Source organism: Balearica regulorum, chromosome 3, assembly GCF_011004875.1.
Source record: "Balearica regulorum gibbericeps isolate bBalReg1 chromosome 3, bBalReg1.pri, whole genome shotgun sequence".
Classification (NCBI taxonomy): domain Eukaryota; kingdom Metazoa; phylum Chordata; class Aves; order Gruiformes; family Gruidae; genus Balearica; species Balearica regulorum.
Window position 1 is genome coordinate 125,920,706 of NC_046186.1, and position 21,961 is coordinate 125,942,666.

Here is a 21,961-nt window from a genome sequence, read left to right on the forward strand (position 1 = left end):
CTGGTCAAACCGAGACACTAGCCGTTCTTTGCCCACACTCCTGTGGTATTTACTGTACGTATTCTGGCTTCTGAACAAGGGAAGGAATAGGAGTCTGGCAGAGAGAAGTTGTGGAGTTAGTAAAGCTCTGCTTTTTTCTTTTTTCTTTTTCTTAGTCTCCTGTCCATTCTGCATGCTTTGTGGGGCAGGTGTTCTGCAGAAAAAGGCTTCAGAAGCACGGGATGGAAGATTGTATAGCAGCACAGGCATAAAAAAACAAAATAAAGTTGCCAGCTTAGTTAAGGCATGCACTTGGAGTGCTTCGCTTAAAACACTCAATGTTCTTCCGCTACAGTTGTTTTCTCTTAAGCATAAAGATAATAGATATTGAAGAGACTTGGTTTAGTCACTCATGAACTTTGGAAATCTAAGTAAGAAAAGCAGGATTAATTTTCTGAACAACTCTCATATGTTTTCTGGAAATTTTCATGTAATAAGACTCTCAGCTAGATTTTAAAATTAGATTTGAACATTAATGCTATGGAGAAAAAAAAAGTTTTATTGTCTTTAGTTCGCAGATAGCTAACTTTTTAATGATTTAACTATTTCCTGTGGCCTACAGTGCTTATATAGTGACCTTATGATCATGTACAGGAGCCAGAGAGCAAAATTTATTCCTCTCCTCATTTGACCAGATTGAATAAAGCTAGAGTCAAATGACGCAGATATATTGGAAGGTGAAATGCATTTGTTTTGATAGTCAAAACACCTTGAAATCCAATGAGGTACTTGAACTTGATAATTTCCTCTGAATTAAACATCTTTGATTAATCGCTACTTTGAAAATTCGGCTTCTGAACGCTCCCAAAGTGGTCACAGCGTTTTGTTTTGCTGTTTGTTAAAGTAAGTTTTATGCTGCTTTGGGGGAAGTTATATTTCCTTTAAGTAGTACTTTTTTGCTGGCATTTAGTTCCAGCACTATTTCATCAGCTGCCCTGTTTTTCATCAGAACAATGAATTTGCTGTTGCAGAAGAAATAATGAGTGGAAATTAAAGGTCAAGGAAAGGGCTGCTGTCACATTTCCAGTTAGTGCTGACAAAAATAAAAGGAGACATCTGCTTGACCACTTTACTACCATTTCATCTGAATTAGTCCAGAACAAATTGGTTTTAGTCAGTGGTTTTATAGCTCATATATTCTTTATGCTTTTCTTGGATAGTCATATTTGGATAATTTTTTAGCTGTGTCCAGTAATGAGCTACAGAATTTGGTGGTGCAATTATTTACAGCTGTACCTTGTGATTTGCTTCTTGCTTAATGTTCACGTGCATTAATGTGTATTTGCTATGTATGTTAATAATTTCCATTTAATACTGTGAAATGGTGAGATCTTGAGGGAAGGATCACATCTAAGGCATGTACATAATTCGCAAATCCAGGAGAAATAACAGCTGAGTGCTACCTCATGTTATTTTTCTCAGAATTTGATTTAAAACATTTTTTCCCTGAAGCATTTGAGGTATAATCTCTCTCTGATTTTTAGGTCAGACGTTTGAAGCTAAGGGCAGTTAGCCTGATATTTCTAAAACCAGAATCAAAATATTTTGCAATTTTAATAGTTGTGTTTTATAGACGTGATAGATTTCTAGCACCTTTTTCTTATTGTTATTGCCAATATTAGTGTATTTGAATGCATGAAACCTACAAGTTGGACTTCTTGATTTCTCCAAATATACTAAGTCAAAATTTCCCCTAGATCTCTTATTTTTAAGGAAAGTAATTTGAGAGATTGTCATCTGACTGAAACCAAAGTACCTCACCGTAAAGATATGTTATATTTAATCTCATAACACTGATGAGAATGATGATTTTAACTAGATTCACTTTAAGTTTTTTCACCCCAGAGTTTTCCTTTTCTTAAAAACCAGTAGCCACCTAGTAAATAGCATTAAACTAGCCTTTTCTGTAGTATTTTTTAAAAAACATTCTGGTGGAAAGGGATGTCTTAGCATCTGATATGTGCCTGTTGAATTTTTCTAATCCAGGGTCGATTCTGAAGAAACTTTTGCACACTGGAAATTCTCTCAAGGTATTTCTCTTTGATGTATTCATATTTCTTTTCACTTTAATTCTTACAGAAGCATAGTACTTCACAATTTTCCAATATCAGTGTTTTACAGATTGTTGGGCTTTGTAATTTTACATATTGGTTTCTTGTTTGCCCAAGAGTTTTAAATCCATTTTTCTTTTTCTAAATATATTGCAAAAATTAAAATTATATCTTGTTAATAAAAAAAAAGTAAATAAACTTAGTGAGCTTACTGAATACCCTACCTTGGGTGTTTTTGTTGCCTCTTGGTTTTCACGAGGATCTTCTGATTGGTGATGTTGAGGACAATAGCTTGCTTGGACCTCTGTGGGGCCAAGATTTTGAACTCAGTAGGGCACGAAGTATTGGCAGCTCCTCTGTTGTGCGTTACCTTTGCTGTTCTTCCAGAGCCCCTTTTAAGATTGAGTCTTGAGCCTAGCCAAGATGCCTTTCTCCCCTGGAACTGGGGCAGTGGAACTAGAGCTTTTGGGTCTCTGAAGTTGGAGTGGTAATGCTGTCTCCTTGGCGTGCTGCTGCCTTGGGGCCAGCTTGCTCCCACCCTTCTCTGCTCGTGATTAAATTTAAGACTGTGATTACCCTTGGTGTGATGGAAGGGCTCACTAGCACATAGCTGGGATGGAAGTACTTGCCCTGCATTTTCTTAACTATTTAACTATGTTACTGTACTTACAAATTGGGTTTAATATCTTTTTCTACATAATCATCCCCTTGTAGATAAGATGTGAAGGAATCCGCCTGTTTCTTCTCTGGCTTCAAGCGCTTCAGACTAACTGTGCGGAAGAGCAGATATTAATATTTGCATGCCTTGTGCCTGGCTTTCCGCCCATTATGTCCTCACGAGGTCCCTGTACACTAGATAACCTCATTAGTCCTCCTAATTCGCCAGACGGTGAGTAAAGGAACACAATTTCTCCTTCCACCCGGGTCATTGTGGAGCTGTAGAGTTTCTCACGGGGAAGATGTCACATGTATGATACTGTCTGTAATTCAGAGATGTACTGAATTTGCCAAGCTATTGTATTTGTTGCAGCTGTATAGCCTTCTGATCTTGTCATTCTGAGTTCAGAATGGCTGGGGTTTGTTGTTTGTTGTCTTGGGTTTTTTTCGTAGAGATGCAGCTGTATGAACACGTTACTGCAGAACAAGTAGGCGTGCAGATTCACCACTTGCTGGTTAGTCTGCGGTGATTGCTTGTGTTAGCCCTTCCACACAGCAGGCAGTCAGAGGTTGGTGCCGTCCTCCGTTCTGTGCGGTAGGACTTGGGGAAGCCGGAGCAGTTGCTGCGCTTTTACTTCGTACAGCGTAGTAGCGCGTTCGTGATTATTTTCAAATTAACCTTTTTATAGAAAATAGCTTTTAGTTAACTGTGTTCAGGTTTTCTATATTTAAAACGTTTTCTTTCTATTTTAGCTAAGATTTTTCCAGAAGAAATAACCCCACTTCTGCCAGCTGTCTCTGGAGAGAAAATTGCTGAAGACCAAACCTGCTATTTTCTTCATCTACTGTTAAAATACATGGTAATTCAGGTGCGGAGGATATGTGTTTTTAACTATTCATATTTGGAGGAATGTAGTTGTGGTAGAAAATTAAGTCCACACTGTATCTGTACGGAACTGGTTTTACCCCTCCCCAGGAAGAAGCTGTCTTCTGCACTTTCTCATTCTTGTTTTTAAAAGAAAAATCATCCCAAAGGTATTTCCTTGTGCCATTTTTGGTGAAAATAAGAAGTTTTTCACACTTGTGATAAGAATTAATGAATGTTACCGAACTTTGCAGGATAACTATTTTATGTGCTTGTGGTCGCACTTAGAAAATTGATGTGGGATAAAGATGCAATTTGTTCTCTGGACACATACATAGCTGAGAAGACATGTAAAGGACCACTGGAGAAAGAGATGAAAAGGAGAGGTGGCTTCTGAGATTTTTTTTTTTTAAAAGGATGCAAGTAACATGTATGTCAAAAATTTTAATTAGATTAGATTAATCTGTACAGGAAGGAAAGATAATGTATAAATTAAAAAAGTACAACTTAAGCTACTTTTATGCCAAAATGACATTTGGAAGGGGTTTTGTCATCTTGAATAAATGCTTTATTTTGAAAAGTGGCCGTATGAAATTAGCAACTTCCTCTTTGTTTTACATATCAGAGTCTCACAACACTTAAGTTTTTTCACGTTCTTTTTATACTCTTATTATGTGTTTGGGATCTAAAGAAAACCTGACTACGCTATAAATCCAGTTGCGTTGTGGTTTGTTACCATTCATTTATTTGTGGTGTTCAGTAGAGGGGAGCACAGTTGGGCAGTAACCTTCTGCTACAGGCAAGAGCTGAGATGAAAATAATCCGATGCAAATGCAGAACTATCACTAAGAGCCAGAATGTAGAGCAAATCTACTTCAAGAAAATTTCTCTGCAACTGGGTAGAATTTAATATGAGTCAGTTTACATAACAAATAAAATCATACAAAAACTCTGTCATCTTGTTTCCAAGTTTTACATGTGTATTTTGCAAAAGTACGACATTGCAAGTTCCACAATTTTTAGAGATTTGGAAAAAGATCTAGTACAGATTAAAGTAAGAAAATCTTTCTTTAAAAGAAAATAAAGAATCTCACATGACCGATGGAAACTAGTCAGTGTTTCTTTAACTTAAGTCATCATCTTGGATATAGATTCAGTGAACTTTTTACCTGCTATATGCAGATGGACAGGCTTTTCTAAGAGCTTTTACTGCAAAAAAAAAAAAAAAAAAAAAAATCCTGTAGTCTTTTGATGTTGCTTTAAAAAAAAAAAAAAAGAACAAAGAAGAAAAAAAGGTGGGCCTGAATTTAAAGTATATGTCAAAAGATAAACATTTTTAGTGCTCACTTGAATTTCCCATAAAGGGAAGTGATGTAAGAGACTAAAACCCAGGTAGGTTTAAGTCATCAGTGGAAAGATGTCTGCTTTTACCTTTCTTATTTGAAATTGTTTGGATTTTCTTATACAAATAAACAAACCACACCCGTATCGGTTATGTGCAACTTATTCCAAATGGAAGGTGTTTTAATATGAAAAAAGCAACTCTGCCAAAATTTGGCGCAGTCTTCCAAGGAGGAGCACCTTGAAAGTACGTGTGTGACTCTGGTGTAGATCTATGCAAGAACGGAAGGGTTCCTTTAAAAACAGACTTAGACATCAGCCTCTTCCTGTCAGTGGAAATTACTTGTGTCTTGAGTCACATTTTGCAAAGGAGCATGTGTATGCACATCCCTATTAAACATGGGCATTGAGTGTGTTTCTGATGAAAAACATCTTTGTGATAAAAGCGTTGCCCAGAGTAACTTTGTCTGAATTTACAAGTAAGAAGCAAATTTGTTAGAAACAGATACTGATGTGGGATTTTCTGTGCATTCCTGCATTAGAATAGCACAAAGATGCTGGCTTCTAATGAGCTTCCTTGCTTTGATATGCTGTGAAGCCCTCATGGTAATGTCTTACATTCTTGTTGCAGTTAGTAAAGTTTTTTGGGACTGTGCTAATTTTTTTATATCTTTCGTTAAAGTATAATTGTTTATCTTTTGTATTCACTGTGGAATGACACTCAGTGTAACACATTAACTTAAAGCTTCTTGTTTGTTTCTCTTTAACTCTGTGACAAAGGCTGCAAGCTTAGAGTGGAAGAATAAGGAGAACCAAGACACTGGGTTTAAGTTTCTCTTTACCTTGTTTAGAAAATACTATCTTCCTCACTTGTTTCCATCTTTTACAAAGCTAACCAACCTCTACAAACCTGTTCTTGGTAAGTAGTGAATTTTGTCTTTTAAGTAGAAGAAGAAATAATGGTGACTATTCTCAGCAGCATCTCTGTTACCTGCTGGCGTATCACTACAGTCTTGTCAAATGAGGATTTTTCCTCCTTTGTCTCACGTTTTGATTTTTTCCTAGCACAACTTTACATTTTCTGAGATAGTCCAGGAGGCTGCTGCTGATCACTGTGTAAGGGCTGGCGTGATTCTGCTGTCCTAAGGATGTTTCCACTGGCATGGCATTTATATGGAGGGAGCGAGGACTCTGTAACTGTGATATGTAATGAAGACAGAACGTGCTCTCTGATGGATTTCTTTAAAGAATCAGCAAGCTGCCCAAGTGTGAAGGAGTAGCTAACGTAGTTACTCTTACTTTACTTCTTGTTTCTGTGAAGAGAAAATGAGTATGAAGGGCCAAATGAAAGGAAATGAAGATGTACATCTACAGTTGTAGGATTAAAAGCATGTTATTTCAGAAACGCTCACATTTTTCCTAATTTTCTACTGAATTATATATTAGAGGCAATAGGAGTGGTGGGGTGGTAGTACCCACCTGATGTACTGCAGTCTCTTCTTCATCATCCTTCCCCTGCCTCCTCTGGCTTTTAACTCCTGTTTGTTGCAGTTTAATATTTAGTGTCTAAAATGACCTCAGTGCCACTTCAGCCGCGTTGCTCACAGCTAGAGCCCAAGCTTTCCATGTTTTTCAGCTGGGTATAAGTGATTTTTCCGTAAATGTAAGCACATGAATGAATTATGATCCTACCTATCTCCTTTGGCAATCTTCCACTTCTTCCCATGTGTTTTCTTTCTTTTATTTCAGCTTGTGCAGTGCTCTTTGCACCTGAGTTAACTTCTTTCTGCTGCGCTAAGTATCCTTTTTCTTCTTAATCTTTGCACTATTGAGTGTTCCAGAGCCATGTTCTCTTTGTCACTGTATTTTATTAATTAAACTCTGTGAAACTTCTAAAATTAACTTACATTGTAGTAGGAGTAGTATTTTGATTTTGCCCTTCTTTTTGCAGCCATTCTCTTTTGCTTTCCTTTGTTTTGTGTGATACAAATTATAACCTTCAGGAAAGATCAGTGCTTTTATGTTCTTCCTTTTCTTTAGGAGAAACAAAATTATGATAAACTATAAGCATTAATATAATAAAAATAGTCATTGCATATGGAGAAAATGGTGGTGGTGTCGTGTTCAATACATTTAACCAGAGTCTGGAAGCAATTACAGTTTTTTAAGATTAGATTTTCTTTATATCTTCTCTTTTTATCTCACCAGATATTCCTGATATAAGACCAAGACCAGTATACATTACTGCAACACGAAACAATGAAAATGTCTATAGCACAAAAATCCCATATATGGCAGCTCGAGTTGTTTTTATTAAGTGGCTTGTTACCTTCTTTCTTGAAAAGAAATATTTAACTGCTGTTCAGAATACAAAAAATGGAGGAGAAATGCTCCCTAAAATTATTCAGGTGTGCTTTAAAGTTTACCTCTCTTTTCTTACGTACATGCTAACCTTGCAAATGATCACAATGCACTGACAACTGAAGCAAGAAAGAAATGCTACCCCTAAGTGAATAAATGATGTACTTACTTGATTTTTTTTTCTTTGAATGAGGCAATCTGCAAGGGAAACCCTTTAGTAATTTCTTAGAATGTTTTTTTTTCTCATAACTGTTTGCCTTAGCAGCTTCATCAGTATTATGTTTAGACTTTTGGAATCTCTCAAACTTATTTGTGCCATGGACCATTTCCCAGCAACATCAAAGGCTGCTTTGTTTTCCTCTTGATTATAGCAGCTGTTTACAATGAGATATTAGAAAAAAATTTCACTTTCAAATTGCTGGTTGAGAGTTCCCTAAGATTAGGGACTTAGTGAATTTTATAGAAATACATGCTTCTTCTTTTAAGAGACTTTTCCAGCTTCCTGTTAAAAATTTAGGATTAATGTGAACTTACATTCTTCCCCGGAATCGTGGGTCAATGTCAAATCCGGATTCAACAGAAAAGCATACAATACCTGTTACGGTAGAACTGTAGATTTTCATGTCAGTTGTTTTTGGAGTTCTTCGCTGTAGGAGTTCGAAGCCCTAAAGCAGCCAAGTGTAGCTTACCTACCAAAAGTGCTTTTTTAATTGATCTTTTCTTTCTCATCGGAAATTCTGTCTTTTGTATAAACTGCTGTGCCGTTCCAACAGACGAAGCCTGGAAAATTTTTTCTTTATTTTTTTTTTTTTCCCACTGAATTTTATAGATGACTGAAACCAAATAAATGTTTAGGTTGCATAATGGTATTGCTGCCCTCAAAATGGGAACTGGTCCAAAGTTATCGCTGAGCTGAAGCTGTGTGCCAGCTTTTGGCACATGTTGGCTTCTCAGTGGCGTTGAAGTTCAGTGGCTGCAGCCTGTGCCTCGCTAGTGTGGCTGAGTCTTACCCAAAAAGTTCATTGTGAAAAGCAGTAGAGATGTTATTGCTGCTCTGCCCCTGCTCACTTGATCGAACAGAGGGCAGCCTTAGTAATGTAAACATAAAGCAGAACTGCGTTTGGGCGATGCTTTGAGTTAGTGTGAGTTGGGGTTCTTTTTCTGGTAGCTCAAAAGCAGTGTTTTAGTCCTCTGTTTTCTCCTGGCCGGATCATTTAGCCAGACACTGTTCAAGATGTTGCAAAATACATGCAGTGCTAGAACAAAACCTGACAAAGAGTTGTCAGAATAGTAGTGTGCAAGAGTATGAGCTATGTATAGTGGCGTGGTCCATCTTTTCCCAAAACAAAGAGACCTGGGGATTCCTCTCCACTGTGTGTGTGCCTTCCTCCTCTCCTGCCACTGCACCCATCCCTCTTTTTTTTTTTTTTTTTTTGTCTCACGGAGCGGACCAGTCAGTTCTGGGGGGCTCCTATGAAGTGGACATCATGTAGAGTGTAAGACCAAATTCCTGCTTGGATCAAGTAGTAGACTGAAAATTATACTTCCTGACTGCTGGGATCCCAGTGTGTTGTGTGAAAAAGAGGACTAGTATCTTGTTATGCTAGGCATTCCAGATTTTTGGTGTATGCTGTTTCAGTTATTTAATTAGGCATGTATTTTCTTCTGTGTAGACTGTTGGTGTTGTAAACCAAGATAAAAACGCAGAGCTGGAAACCAGTATGTCTTACGCAAGTGAGCAGGAGAGAAGCCATTCTAACAGCAGCACCTTGTCCGACAGAAGGCTCAGCAATTCCAGCCTCTGCAGCATTGAGGAGCAGCATCGGACTGTCTACGAGATGGTGCAGAGAATCCTCTTATCCACTCGAGGATATGTTAACTTTGTTAACGAGGTGTTTCGACAAGTAAGTGTGTATGTTTATTGTATTTTTTTTTAAAGGAAATCTCATGAGAGAGAACACTGCAAAGGCTGATGGTCAGGTAACAATGCTAATCACACTAACACCCTTTTAGTTTGGAGTCCTTCCTAGGTATAGTTTTAATGATAAAATTATGACATTTTTATGGGAACTGAAGCTTGTCGCTGATGCCCGATGGCAACATGTCTTATTTGAATGGGCCACTTTATTTGTTCTTGGTATTAAGATGTATTTTAAAGGTGTGTGAAGAGCTATTAGCTTGCAAATTTATTATTTGAATTAGATTCTTGTTCCTGTGATCAGTGGCAGTATTTTAATGTCTATTTGAACATTGATTGCATGTACTAGTATTTCTCACTAATTTGACATCTTTTCAAATTGCTTCAGATAAAAATACATATGGACCTACTGGAGACTCCCTTTTTTTTTTTTTTTTTTTTTTTGTCCGATACCAAGGTAGAAATTGGTTGAAGCAGCAGTTCCAGGTCACATAAACGTGCAGGAGATACTTTCCAGCAGCTGAGCAAGCACACATGCTTTAGTGTGGAGTATCTTGTGTGGCACGGTTTAGGAACTCCTTGTAGCAGTGCTTTTCCGCAGATGGATGACACTGGGACGGGAAGGAAGTCCTTTTGTGGATGTTAAGAACCGCTGTGGCGCGCTGCCCTCTCCTGGTGTTTGTTCAGAGCGGGGAAGATTAGCCCAGCTCCCAGGGAACAAAGGCTAACGGGATGCAGTACTTCTCTCTGTATTCAGTATGATCAGTGTTCAGTAATTGAAACAGATAATGGTATTTGGATCCTTTTTGTGTTTATCTCTCCCTTACAGGACTCTCACTAGTAACTGTGAATTCCTCTGGTCTTTTTTTTTTTTTCTTTTTTTCTTTCTACCCTATTTCTTAGCTTTTCTGTAAGCATTCTGTGTAGTGCCCATTCATCCTGCTGATGAGCTGTTGCTTCTCTAATATTCTAGCAGTTGCTTTCTGGCTTTTTCAGTTTCTGCCTCTTTAAGTTGATGATGTCTGTGAAGACATTTTCAGAAATTTCACATACTTGCTGTATGGCATATTTGAACTTGCTTTTGCTAACCCTTCAGTTTCTGTTGAAATCGGCTGTTGGATGTTGCACTCCATGCTGACTAGGGACAAGGAAGTGCACTGTGTGATGCGAAGATTGCCCTGACCGGAGTAAGATACCTTTGTGGCGGTTTTGCAGCTAAGCTGGGTATAGGAAATGCTATAGTTTGTGACCCTGTTAATCATGGAGAGTGGGTAATCTCTTTGTAGTTGAAAGGACCTGTTTTTTAGTATGAAAAATGTATTTTCATCTCTTTCAGTGGTTTTATATGATGCATATTGATATCAAAATTTTTTTTATTGGCAAAATATGCTTGTTTTGTACCAGATGATGTTTTCAGACACTGATTTCTGTGCCTGTTCACTGCAGTGCAAAGGTCTTCTGTCACTATATTTTTTTCAGTCCCTGAAGGCCTCCAGAAATGTGGGGAAGCAGCCAATCTAGCATTTTTAAGCATTCGGAGAGGGCATCTTTACAGAGTGCTTCCCAAATACAGATATTGAGTAGCATGTTGAAAATAAATTCATTGTATTGATTTCCAAAACTGTACTGAGAAATGATCGATGGCAGCCACTGTTATCCTCATCATAACTTACTGTCTTGTCTCTACCTACACTTGCTGAAATGGCATTTCATATCGTATGACTGTAGGTATATGCATAGGTTGTTGATTAATCATAACTCCTTCTAGTAGATATAAAAGTAAAAATTATGTATCCTTCCTTTTTGAGCTGTATTATTTATGGGTGGTGGTGGGTGCGTTTATAAATGCATGCACATCTATGTGCTGTTTAGAGTAAAACTAGTTAACGTTTCAATTTAGGCTTTTTTATTGCCGCCTTCTGATATATCTGCAACACGGAAAGTGGTTAAGGTGTATCGAAAGTGGATATTGCAAGAGAAACCTGTGTTCATGGAGGAGCCAGACAAAAGGGAAGATGGTCAGGATGCTGTTGTCAGCTTAGAGGATTCATCGGTGCAAACGGACAGTAAACATGTATGGTATCACCGTTACTTACTTTATTCTGTTTGCCTACGATATACGGCTTAAGTTTTAAACTCACTTAGTAAATGAGTAACAGTTTAAAAACTGGAAAAATCAAGATTAAGAAATGCTTTTATTTAAGGACTCAAAATTTAAATAACTGTTGAGTGTTCAGTAGCACTTAACTGCACAGAGTGCAGGGAAAGTTTGCAGTCATTGTGAAAAAAGTTACTTGTTGATTATTCCCTGCCTATACAAATATGACAGCAAGAACTTAATGGAAGAAATACTAATAGGTTCTGCAGTGTTAAAACTTACTCTGTCTGTTGGCCTGGTGTGTGTAGGACTATTTCCTTTTGGTGGTAGTGACTTAAGAATTTGACAGTATGTACTAATTTGTATATACTGGATGAAATATTTGGATTCAGACACCTTAATCTAGGAAATTAAAGTGTAGATACAGATTCTGTGCATCATCTTTTTAATATCCTGTACTGAACCATCAGTAAAAGTTGACTTTGGCACTATTGACGCTCTGAAGCTATTTAAAGGGAAGTTTTGTTGTATTGAAAAGAGGTTTGAGTTGTAAAAACATAGTGAGAATTACAAGGTTTTGACAGATATTTTTGTAGAGGATTTATAGTTTTGCCAGGTTTAAATTCAAATATTCATACAATCAGTGACTACAAAATGTGATATAAAATATTTTAAATAACGTAGCTCTTAAAACTTTTACGAACCTTTACATTCCATGTACAGTCTGTTTGTTCAGAGATTAAGAAATAATAGATGTGAATTCCTTGCTGAAACGAATGTAGGACGTGACAGTTCCTCCTTTTTTGCTTTGGACGTTTCAAATGGTTTTGAATAAATACGGAGATACTCCTTTCCGCTTTGTCACTAACTGAATTGTGTTTTTGAAAGCTTTCCTCTGACCATTCAGGCCATAAGCGCTCATCCAGCTGGGGAAGAACGTACTCCTTTACCAGCGCTGTCAACAGAGGATGTATATTGGAAGACGAGGACAAAAATGTTAAAGCTGGTGTGCAAGCTGCATTACAGGTGTGGTGTATAGAAAGGTTACACGGCTGTAACTTACGTAATCACGTAATTTACGCTACAGATTGTAGTCTCTGAGATTAAGGAAGACAACTACCAGCAGTTGATGGTTTTTGTAAGATATGATTTGCACTTAACTTTTTTTTAATTATATAGTAAGCCATGTGACCAAGCCTTAGAGCCAGATATCTATATTTTAAGACAGAAGGTTCTTTTTTCTTTTTCCTGCTGTGGGTACTAGGAGTTAATCGGAACTGTATATCTGCTTTTGTTGAACCTCATTTATTGGAAATATTGGTGGTTGCTCAAGCATATAATGCCAGGAAATGAGTAGCTGGAGGACCGATACTCTTGCCTAACCAAATAGAGGAGCTACCTACAAAACCTGTACTGTGTAATGCACGCCTTTGTTGGGTCTGTAACGGCACCTGACTTTTTGCTGGAATGGTCTAGAAAAATAGTGATAGGTAAAATGTGAAACTTGCTCTAAGGAAAGTGAAAAGTTTGACTGGAGGAGGAGAAGTATTTTATTGTAAGTCTTGACTTTTTTTACTCCTGGCACCATGTAAACTGACTCTAAATGCCTGTCTTGAAGGTTTTCTTGACAAACTCTGCAAATGTTTTCTTATTGGAACCATGCATTGAAGTCCCTGCGCTTCTGAAGGAGCAAGTTGATGCTTGCAAAGCAGTTCTGAGTATCTTTAGGCGCATGATAATGGAACTATCAATGAATAGAAAGACGTGGTAAGCTTAATATATTCTGCATCATATTGAGAAAATTATCAACATTGAAACTTTATGGGAGAATTATTGGGTAGGACTGGCTGTATCGGGGTAGACCTTACATAAGTTACACTTACCAAAACTTATGTATTGGTTTGTGAGACTGCAGGTTCTGCTGAGTCTACATCATTGTACTGTTTGACTTCAAGGTTCTGGCTGGTGCTTCCATTCCAGGCTTCACCTTGTCAAAAATTAACTTTTACGGTCCACAACCGGCTAATGCTATTTAGCAGATGATCTGTGAAGTCTGAAGTGCTGATTACATTATCGATAAGTAAGGCTTACTGGAGAATTAAAAGGGGTTTTTGGTACATGAAATTAACAAGTAAATTAATAGAACATCTGAACAAAAAGTACAATTTTGTTTTGGAACCAGGGAACAGATGTTACAGATACTCCTTAGAATAACAGAAGCTGTGATGCAGAAGCCGAAAGAAAACCAAATGAAGGATACATTTGCTCAAAGCATGTCAGGATTACTTTTCAGGGTGAGTGTTTGGGGTTTGTTTGTTTGTTTTGGTGGGGGTTTTCTTTGTTTGTTTTTCATGATGATTGCTCATAGTTTTAGTTAAGTACTATTGCACAGTACTATGAAACCTACTTGTAAATGATGAAAAAATTCTCTTTTGCAGTAATACAAGTAACTATTTTGTAAACTGTTCCCTAACAGAGGGAGACAGGTTGATTTGATCTGTTGTTACAATGCATGGTAGAACAGACAGGCACACAATCTCTTTGTGGGATATCTTCAATGAGTATCTCTAAAGTGTAAACTTGATGTAACTGTTTTCCTAGACGTTCAGCTGATGAGTCAAAACTGAGTCACGCTGAATGAGATGAAAACATTTATACATCATATTGTACTTCACGTTCTCAGCTGCAGTATCTAGGTGTGAGTGTTGCAGATGTAGTTCAATCACTACAGTCATTCTGTCCATGTAGGAGACAGTTCTTCATTCTATTATTATTATACACAGCATATTATTTCAGTTTACCAGAGAACGAACATACGGACCGCCCAAAACATATGTTTCAGAATTTTTAGATTTCCTTAGTCAGTAACTTTGACAATTATTTACCCACTGATTTCTGGGAATGTTTTTTTATGTGAAATAGCTATGAGTAATATCTGCGCATCACAAATACTCAATGCTAATGTGCAGGTTGATGGTGTGCTTGAATTAATCTTGACAGAAATGTGTGAACTGTCACATGTTTCTTTTCTCTCAGACCCTCATTGTGGCTTGGATCAGAGCAAACCTGAGCGTTTACATTTCTCGAGAGCTGTGGGATGAGCTGCTCAGCGTTCTGTCTGCCCTGACGGACTGGGAGGAGCTCATCAACGAGTGGGCCAATATCATGGACTCTCTAACAGCAGTGCTAGCAAGAACCGTGTATGGAGTGGAAATGACAAACTTGCCCTTGGATAAGCTCAGTGAACAGAAAGAGAAAAAGCAGAGAGGAAAAGGTTAGTCTCTGTGCTTCAAGGCTTTTTGTATCAAACAAGTTAAATATTTAAGTTTAAACTTAAAAATTAATTTAATTTAATCTAACATTAAATACTACTTAATCTAGTTCAAGAACCTGTTTAAACAAATGTGAAGTGCTTTGGATTTATGTGTTCTCATCCTTCAGCATGGGAGGAAAGGTAACTGGGGTCAATAGAAGATAGCTATTTAGCAGTTTTAAGTACGCGCTTAAAACCAATCTGTTCTGTGTACCGGACATGAAATGTGGTTTCCTGTGCTGTAGTCTGGCATAGTCATCAGTGTAAAAATTCTTTTCCATGTATTTTTATTAATTACAATATTTTAGCTACATTTACGTGCCACCACACAATTGGTGCACATAGTTGAAGTAGTGATTGTTTTTTATTAATAGTAAAAATTCATCTATGTTGTTTAGAAGACTAATATTTTTCATGTCTGAATGCTCCATACTTTAGCAAAAATATGTGCCAAAGCATACAATGCTAGAGAATTTTGGTTTCTTTGTCTCTAAGGTGGCATTTTAGAGCCTCAGAAGACAGCTGTAGTGGGAAGATCTTTTTCGTTGAGCTGGAAAAGTCATCCTGAAGTTGTGGAGCCAATGAGATTCAGAAGTGCTACGACCTCTGGAGCCCCAGGAGTTGAGAAAGCAAGAAATATTGTTCGTCAAAGAGCAACAGGTTAGACCATAACTAAGTGCTTGTGTTCCCAAACACTCAGCAACGCTCCAGTTTTAAATCTCTTTGAGTTGCGGCTACTTCCAAAAGTAGTGCAACTGAGTAATTAAACGCCTAAGCAGAGATGTTGCCTACCTGTGTCTGGATGTCTTTACCGCTACCAGTACGAATAAAGAATGAAATTATTTTGGAAAATTCTAAATATATGCTTTTAAATACATTACATTTAATTGCAAGTTAGTCCTGTCGCGTTATGTTTTTTCTAAAGAGATACATTCCTATTTTTATCAATTCATAAGAGAGCATTTAGTAACATCGGTCAGATAATATATATTGCTTCTGTACTTTCATACAGCTAGCTGTTTATTGTGAGCACAAGGTAAACCAGATGTGTAATAAACAATGGCATCCTTTCTTATTTGCTTCCTTTGCTTTTTATTAGCACGATGAGGTACGTATAGCATCTCCTTTTCCTTTTTTCTCTCGTGTTTACTTCTGGAAAGAGGAAAACAGGAGAAGGGAGAACGGGGACAAGGAATGATGGGGAGAAGTCTGATACCCCCGGCATTGAACACATACTTGATTTTTCAAGCATTTCAGCAGCTGGAATTTGATCTCTTTTTAGTTCATGGTAGCAAGTTTCCGAGTTCCAATTCAATGGGCTATGGATTAAAACTCTAGAAAATCTCCTGCTTTTGAATGGGAGATATTTCACTGCACAACTTCCTTCCTCATTCATGATAGATTAGTTGTGTTTCTTACCAGGAGAAATTGAAGGTGATTTAGTATGTTTTTGTGGCTACAGGCTTCCTAATTAAGCCACAGTCTTCAGCTTAGATCACAAAACATTTTGGCAGTGGAGTCAATTCATTCCTTGTCTTTTATTTTTAGATTCATCGAATTCCTATTTGTGCTCCTGTGGAGCATTTCTTCCCCAGACTTCTTGCCAAAGCAGTAGGGAGAACCTGGAAGTATTGATCAGCAAGGACTTTTCTTGGTTGTGTGTGTTCATATTAAAGGAACTTCCTACCTTTAGTAAGAAAAGCTTATTTGGTGGGGAGCAAGTAGGTTGTCATGAGGATGAACTTCATGTGTAAAAAGCCCGTAGTGTCATTTTGTATCTCGTGGTCATATAAAAAGAGAATTATTCTGGCTTTTGTAGGATTTGTGATCATCAGTGGCTCCCAAATCAGCAGGTGCAAAAAAGTTTTATATTTGCATATGCAGCTATAACAAATAATCATTTCAAATATATAAAATGGATATCCCTTTTCTAATGTAAGGCTGTTTAGAAACACAAAACTTGCTATGAAGCTTCCAGAGGTGTCATCTATCAGAATGAAACGTAGCAGTCCCTAAGGTGAATGCAGAAACCAGGGCTGTTCATAGGAGGCCCTTTGTTGAGCAAAGTGGACGTTTTGGGAAAAGCATCTCCCACTGGGGGCTTTGTTTAAATCCCTAATATTCTCCTTCCCCCTTTTAAAAACAATGACAAAACCCCTAAGTCAACATACAAATACCAGAGCACCTCAGGCTTCCAGGTAAGGCTTCCTTTTGATCTGCTGCTTGTATCTGGAGTTGTAAGAGGAAGAGCAGAGTATTCTGCGACAGCAGAACATTGTTTGCCCACTACTCTGCTTGAGGCTTTTTTTGTTGCCTCCTTCCCCTGTCTCCTTCTATCTTTAAGTGTCAGCATTGACATTGCTGTGTACAGGAAGAGAAACTGTGGAGTGAATAAGACTTTTTTCCCTAATAAATTTCTGTTAGAAACTTCTCTAATACAGCATAACTTTTAGTAATACAATTGATAATAAATTGCTGCTGTTCTGTAAAGGAGACTTTAAGCTTTTGGCAATTGGATATTCATGCATAAAATACCAAGTTTTTAATTATGTTAGCCTCTAGAGTGTTAGACACCTTGGAAAGTGGTTTTTTGGTGGCCTTTCTTTGGATTGTTTTCAGCAGAGATGAACAAATGTAAGAGGTAGCTGCTTTTGGGGGGGAGCATTGCTAGTAGAGGGGAATTTGAATAAGTTTTCCATTCTTTGTTTTTGAGCTGTATGTACTGCTACAGATTCTTCAATGAAAAGAGGAAAGGGTAAGTCGAATTAGCCTAGAGATAGGAATCGTACACTGACAGAATGAAATATTCTACACTATGGAACTACTGTGATTCAGAAATCACTGACTATTGTGCTTTCAATGTCGGACATAGTTGCACGTTATTAATTTACAGCTTATAGGAAATACTTCTGGGCTTAATGTTGTAAAACTTTTTTTTCTTTTCAAAAGTGTTGTGTTTCATTGTATCGTGACATTCAGAACCCCAAATATTTCATTATTTTTTTCTGACATAATTATTGCTTTATTTTTTCCTGGAAGCTAAGCGAAGCCAGTCTATCAGCAACTGTGTTCATCTTTATGAGGCTTTGCCAGCCACTAAAAGTGTACCTCTTCTGCTTCACACTGTGAGCTCTCTCTTACCTGGTATCTCTTACACTTCTTGCTCTCACAGACTGTCAGGTACTGTACTTTAAAGTCATCTTTTATGTGAATGTTCTTTATATTTTTAAACTGCTGTCTGTCTATTCCCTTTCTGTCCGGTTGATTATTCTGTAGTAGTGTGGAATGAGATGTTTTGCACTGGTTCTGTTTGCCGTGCCTCAGATCTGTTCACAACGTGGTGTAAAGTAATACTGGTATCCATTCACAGACGAGCAAGTCTAATGGGAGCATATCTTGTCCCTTTTCAAAGTTGCAAAGGGTGGCAAAAAGTGGCTACTTCTAATGCTTTTTTGTTGTTCTATCACTGGGTTCATTGTCAAAAGTAGTAACCTTTTCAGGGAGAAGGAGGGGAGCAATATCTTTTCAAGGAACTACTGCAGAAACTAATTGAATGCTTGGAAGTATGAGCTGGTGGAAGGAACATATGCAGTCAAGGAAATGCAGCTGGTCAGGCTACTTGATTTAAAAGAAAAATCTCATTCGCTCGCTCAGTTACAAATTGGTATTTAAAAATGTGGATTTTTTTCTTCTAAAGAATTCTTCCTGTAATTATTGATTCCAGAAGCAAATCTAAAAGATTTGTCTGTGCCTCTTAGTTCTCAGTGTTTGATTTCTCCCAAAATAGTATTTGTAGTATTCCAAGCAATGCAGTTTTTGTTCATTTTAATATTAAAGATTACCATGAATTACAATTAGACTTACATTCCTTAGTAACTAAAGTACAATTTATTTTAATTCCTTAATAAAGAAATCCTTTTATTCATGTTTACACTTTCAATTACTTGATTTGTTAAAGGTTTCCAAGCAGTTGTTAGAGTTTTAATATAGTGCAGACCACATATACTAAGGATTAGGAGTGCAAAAGCTAAAGGCAGCAATCCAGATTTGGGCATCTTAGTGGTTACTTAGACTGAAGTGGGTGTATTTTTGCTCAAAAGTGTAGTCAACTTTTTCCTGCTTTTGGTACAGTCTTGTCCTGTGGAACTTGCTGTTGTGATAAGTAAAGCTCGAGCAAATGCCGAGCACGCAACCTCTGAATGGAGTTCTGTGCTGGTACCCAGAGATAGGTGTGGGAAACAGACGTAATGGCCTGAGAAGACAAAGCTGTTGGTTGTAGGGCTGGTGTCCTGTCACCTGGCCAAGATGGGGTGGTGGGAGCAGCAAGGGTGCTCTGTCTGTTAGCCGACTTTCTTTTATTTCTGTTTCCAGCTAGTCAGTCTCTGAAAATAGGACTTTGTCACCTTCCCCATCGCCCTTCTGACTCTTGAGCCCCGGCCAGCGTGTTACGTGCTGCAGCAAGAAGGGAAGAGTTTTGCATGCGGTGCATTATGGCTCCTTAGGGATTCCTGTTCTGTGAAATATCTTCAGTGTTTTTTCATCTCGTGCTGCTTACAGTTATCTTCGGTCATAATACTGAAATTGTTCTAGCTCGTGAATACGGGCATTGAGCTGAAAGACAAACTTTGATTTCTTTATTATTCATTATTGTAATACTTTATTACTTTCTGTAAGACTTGTAAAGTAAACAGTGGCACTTTGAGGTCAGTGTATACCAGAACAGTTAGGTTTTGTACGTGTGTATTTGAGATAGTTTTCTGAAATACATACAATGTTTATTGTACCATAAGTATTACTTAAACTCCCTTGGTAGTGTAGATTGAGCAAACTAAGCATACCGTCCTCCTTCTGCAGGCTGCCGCTCCAGTCTGTGCGTACTGGTCTGTAACCTCACGTCTCGAGGGGCTGTACCTCTTGCTCATTTCTAAATCGGTGCAGCCTGAATGTCGGTGCCTACGGAGCAGACAGAAAGCAGGGAAAGGAGACAAGAGGAGGAGAATAGAAAGATGGCAGAAAGGTTACTTTTATTTAATGTGCATATATGTAAAACTATGCTGAGAGAAATCTAGCAGACTTAGTAATTCAGCTCATGTTCTTCATTGAAAAAAAAGAAATTCAAAGGCTCTCATAAGATTTGCTACAGCAGCATTTTCCATAATTTGTTAAAAAGAAAATAGCATTGGCTGTGCAGGTCGAACACCCGGAATGCTGCTGGTGGTTCTCTTGGGGTGTGTGGGCCACCTCTTGGACTGTGTTCTGGGGAAAGAGTTGGCAACTAGCTTCAGGATGATGGGTGGCATTAACCAGTGTCATGGCTACAACTAAAAGCACCGCTACTGAGTGGGAACATACTTGATCCCGAGTGTTACTGTCTCTTTCTTCCACCCTAATGCTGAGAGAAATGCTTTTCTAAAAGCATCGTGTTGCTAGCTAATCTCAAGAGTTCCTGTTGGTCCTTCCCCAGTATGTCAATTTACTTTCTCACTTGAATTTTCATGCCTCTCCTCTCTTTTTATTTCCCATTTTCAGTTACAGCAGAAAAGCTGCATGACTCAGTCTGTCCCCACAAACTAAGCCTGAACCATGTGTAGCTCAGATCTTTTTTTACTCTGAATTATTGCCTTTTTTTGTTCTCCCCTTCCCCTCTTTATGGAGGAGAAGTCAGTAAGCACAGCCATCTTTTCTGCACTTGGGATTTATAATAGTTTTGCTGCCTCTCCTCTATTCTTTCTGTTCGAGAATGATCAGGGTCTAGTTTGGGTCTCTAGCACTGAAAAACACAGCTTTGGTCACATGACGTCCTCCCACCCATCCTTGTGCACTCTGAACCCCCAAAGTAATTTCTGTCCTTTTTCTAGACTTTTTACTGCTCACACTGCTGATACATCTCTTTACAGTTTTCCTAAGGATATTTTATAAAATTTAAATTATAACTTCTGTAACTAGGAGTTGCATTCTAGCTTTGTAACTTGGGAATTTTAAATATTTGAATGGTTCGCTTTTTCATATAGCTTTCTTAGTTAAGTGTATATAATTCTGAGGTGGTGCAAATATTTTGTGTGTTAATGAAATCAACAGAAGTTGAAGAATCTCAACAGCTGGAAAATGCAACAGGAACAGAAGCCACAGGCCTATTTGCAGACCAAGAGCAGCAGCTAACTCGAAGTAGCAGCACTTCAGATATTACAGATCAGTTTCCATCTGATTTTTTTCAAGGTAATTTTGATAAAATATAGTGATACTGTACTTCTGAAGAAAAAATTTGAGACTTGTTCAGCCTTGTAAATGTTACTTTGGTTTCCAGCTCGGTTCTAAAATGCTTTTAATCTTGCTTTCTTAGTAAATATACTGTTGGTATCTTGTTGAAAGAACTGTTTTTAAGAAGTTACAGACCACACGTGCAAGACATGACCTTTTATAACGCGAGGCGGTTAAAAATTAAACCTTTGAATGTATGCATTTTGTGTGTAACTCTTAAACTTTATCTGGCTTGCATTTAAATTTTGTGTATTCACGCTAGCAGTTCTACTTCTGTTTCTGTCATGTATGTATGTTATACTTATGAAGGATTTTTTCAAAACATCACATATTCCATTTTAATATTGTATTACTTCACTTAACTATAAATATAAGAAGTGCACATGTAAACGTAACTGAGATTTTCATATAATTTGCTATGTGTTTTGGTCTCATAAATGTCTATATTTCTTGTTTACTTTCTAAAATTTCTAGGGAAAAAGGCTGGGAGTTCTCATAATTTAACTTCTTCAGACTCCAAATCAGTTCAGGAAAATAAGGGCTATACAAAGAAGGAACATGAAGCTGAGCAAGTAAGGCAAAATAGAAAGTGATTATTGATAAGATTGTAACAATGCTTTATTTCTAAGCAGATGCCTTTTAGTATTTAGAGACTCTACCAACTGAAAGGGTGAAAAATCATTAATGGCATTTCTAGTATGGACTCTGGAATTGAGCTGTAGCTGTCCGCTGTGCTGTTTGGTGTGATCGTTCTGTGTCTCCTGATCCTGTCAGTTGCTTACGCACTTTTATCTAGTTGGCTATAGTCTAGTCTTATACAAGACTTTTGAGCTTTTTTATATTAGCTATAAACAAGTTCATAACTTTTAAAATATAAATAATTCATGGCTATTATAGAGCTACAGTGCACTGGAATAAATGTTTGATGGTTTAAAGTGCTGGGGAAAATGCTTTCCTTCAGCACAATTTGTATCACCAGCTACGTATTGCAGATGTTTGTATAAGTTAACATTAGGACAGGCAAGCCTCGTAATTTTTTTATTGCTACCGTTTATTCAAA

General features: G+C 37.6%; 1 protein-coding gene across 2 annotated transcripts in view; it reads left to right on the forward strand.

The window, feature by feature from the left end:
• RALGAPA2 (Ral GTPase activating protein catalytic subunit alpha 2) overlaps window positions 1–21,961 on the forward strand; it is a 126,715-nt gene that overhangs the window by 20,494 nt on the left and 84,260 nt on the right. The window contains exons 5-19 of one of the 2 annotated variants that reach the window (XM_075749978.1): window positions 2,026–2,069; window positions 2,805–2,979; window positions 3,501–3,616; window positions 5,734–5,872; window positions 7,162–7,361; window positions 8,988–9,218; window positions 11,133–11,306; window positions 12,219–12,356; window positions 12,949–13,097; window positions 13,513–13,624; window positions 14,367–14,604; window positions 15,139–15,303; window positions 17,683–17,823; window positions 20,722–20,859; window positions 21,376–21,473. In XM_075749978.1, the coding sequence (XP_075606093.1) occupies window positions 2,026–2,069; window positions 2,805–2,979; window positions 3,501–3,616; window positions 5,734–5,872; window positions 7,162–7,361; window positions 8,988–9,218; window positions 11,133–11,306; window positions 12,219–12,356; window positions 12,949–13,097; window positions 13,513–13,624; window positions 14,367–14,604; window positions 15,139–15,303; window positions 17,683–17,823; window positions 20,722–20,859; window positions 21,376–21,473 (2,258 nt within the window). The remainder of the gene's footprint in view (window positions 1–2,025; window positions 2,070–2,804; window positions 2,980–3,500; window positions 3,617–5,733; window positions 5,873–7,161; window positions 7,362–8,987; window positions 9,219–11,132; window positions 11,307–12,218; window positions 12,357–12,948; window positions 13,098–13,512; window positions 13,625–14,366; window positions 14,605–15,138; window positions 15,304–17,682; window positions 17,824–20,721; window positions 20,860–21,375; window positions 21,474–21,961) is intronic. The other variant, XM_075749977.1, reaches the window with a different exon arrangement.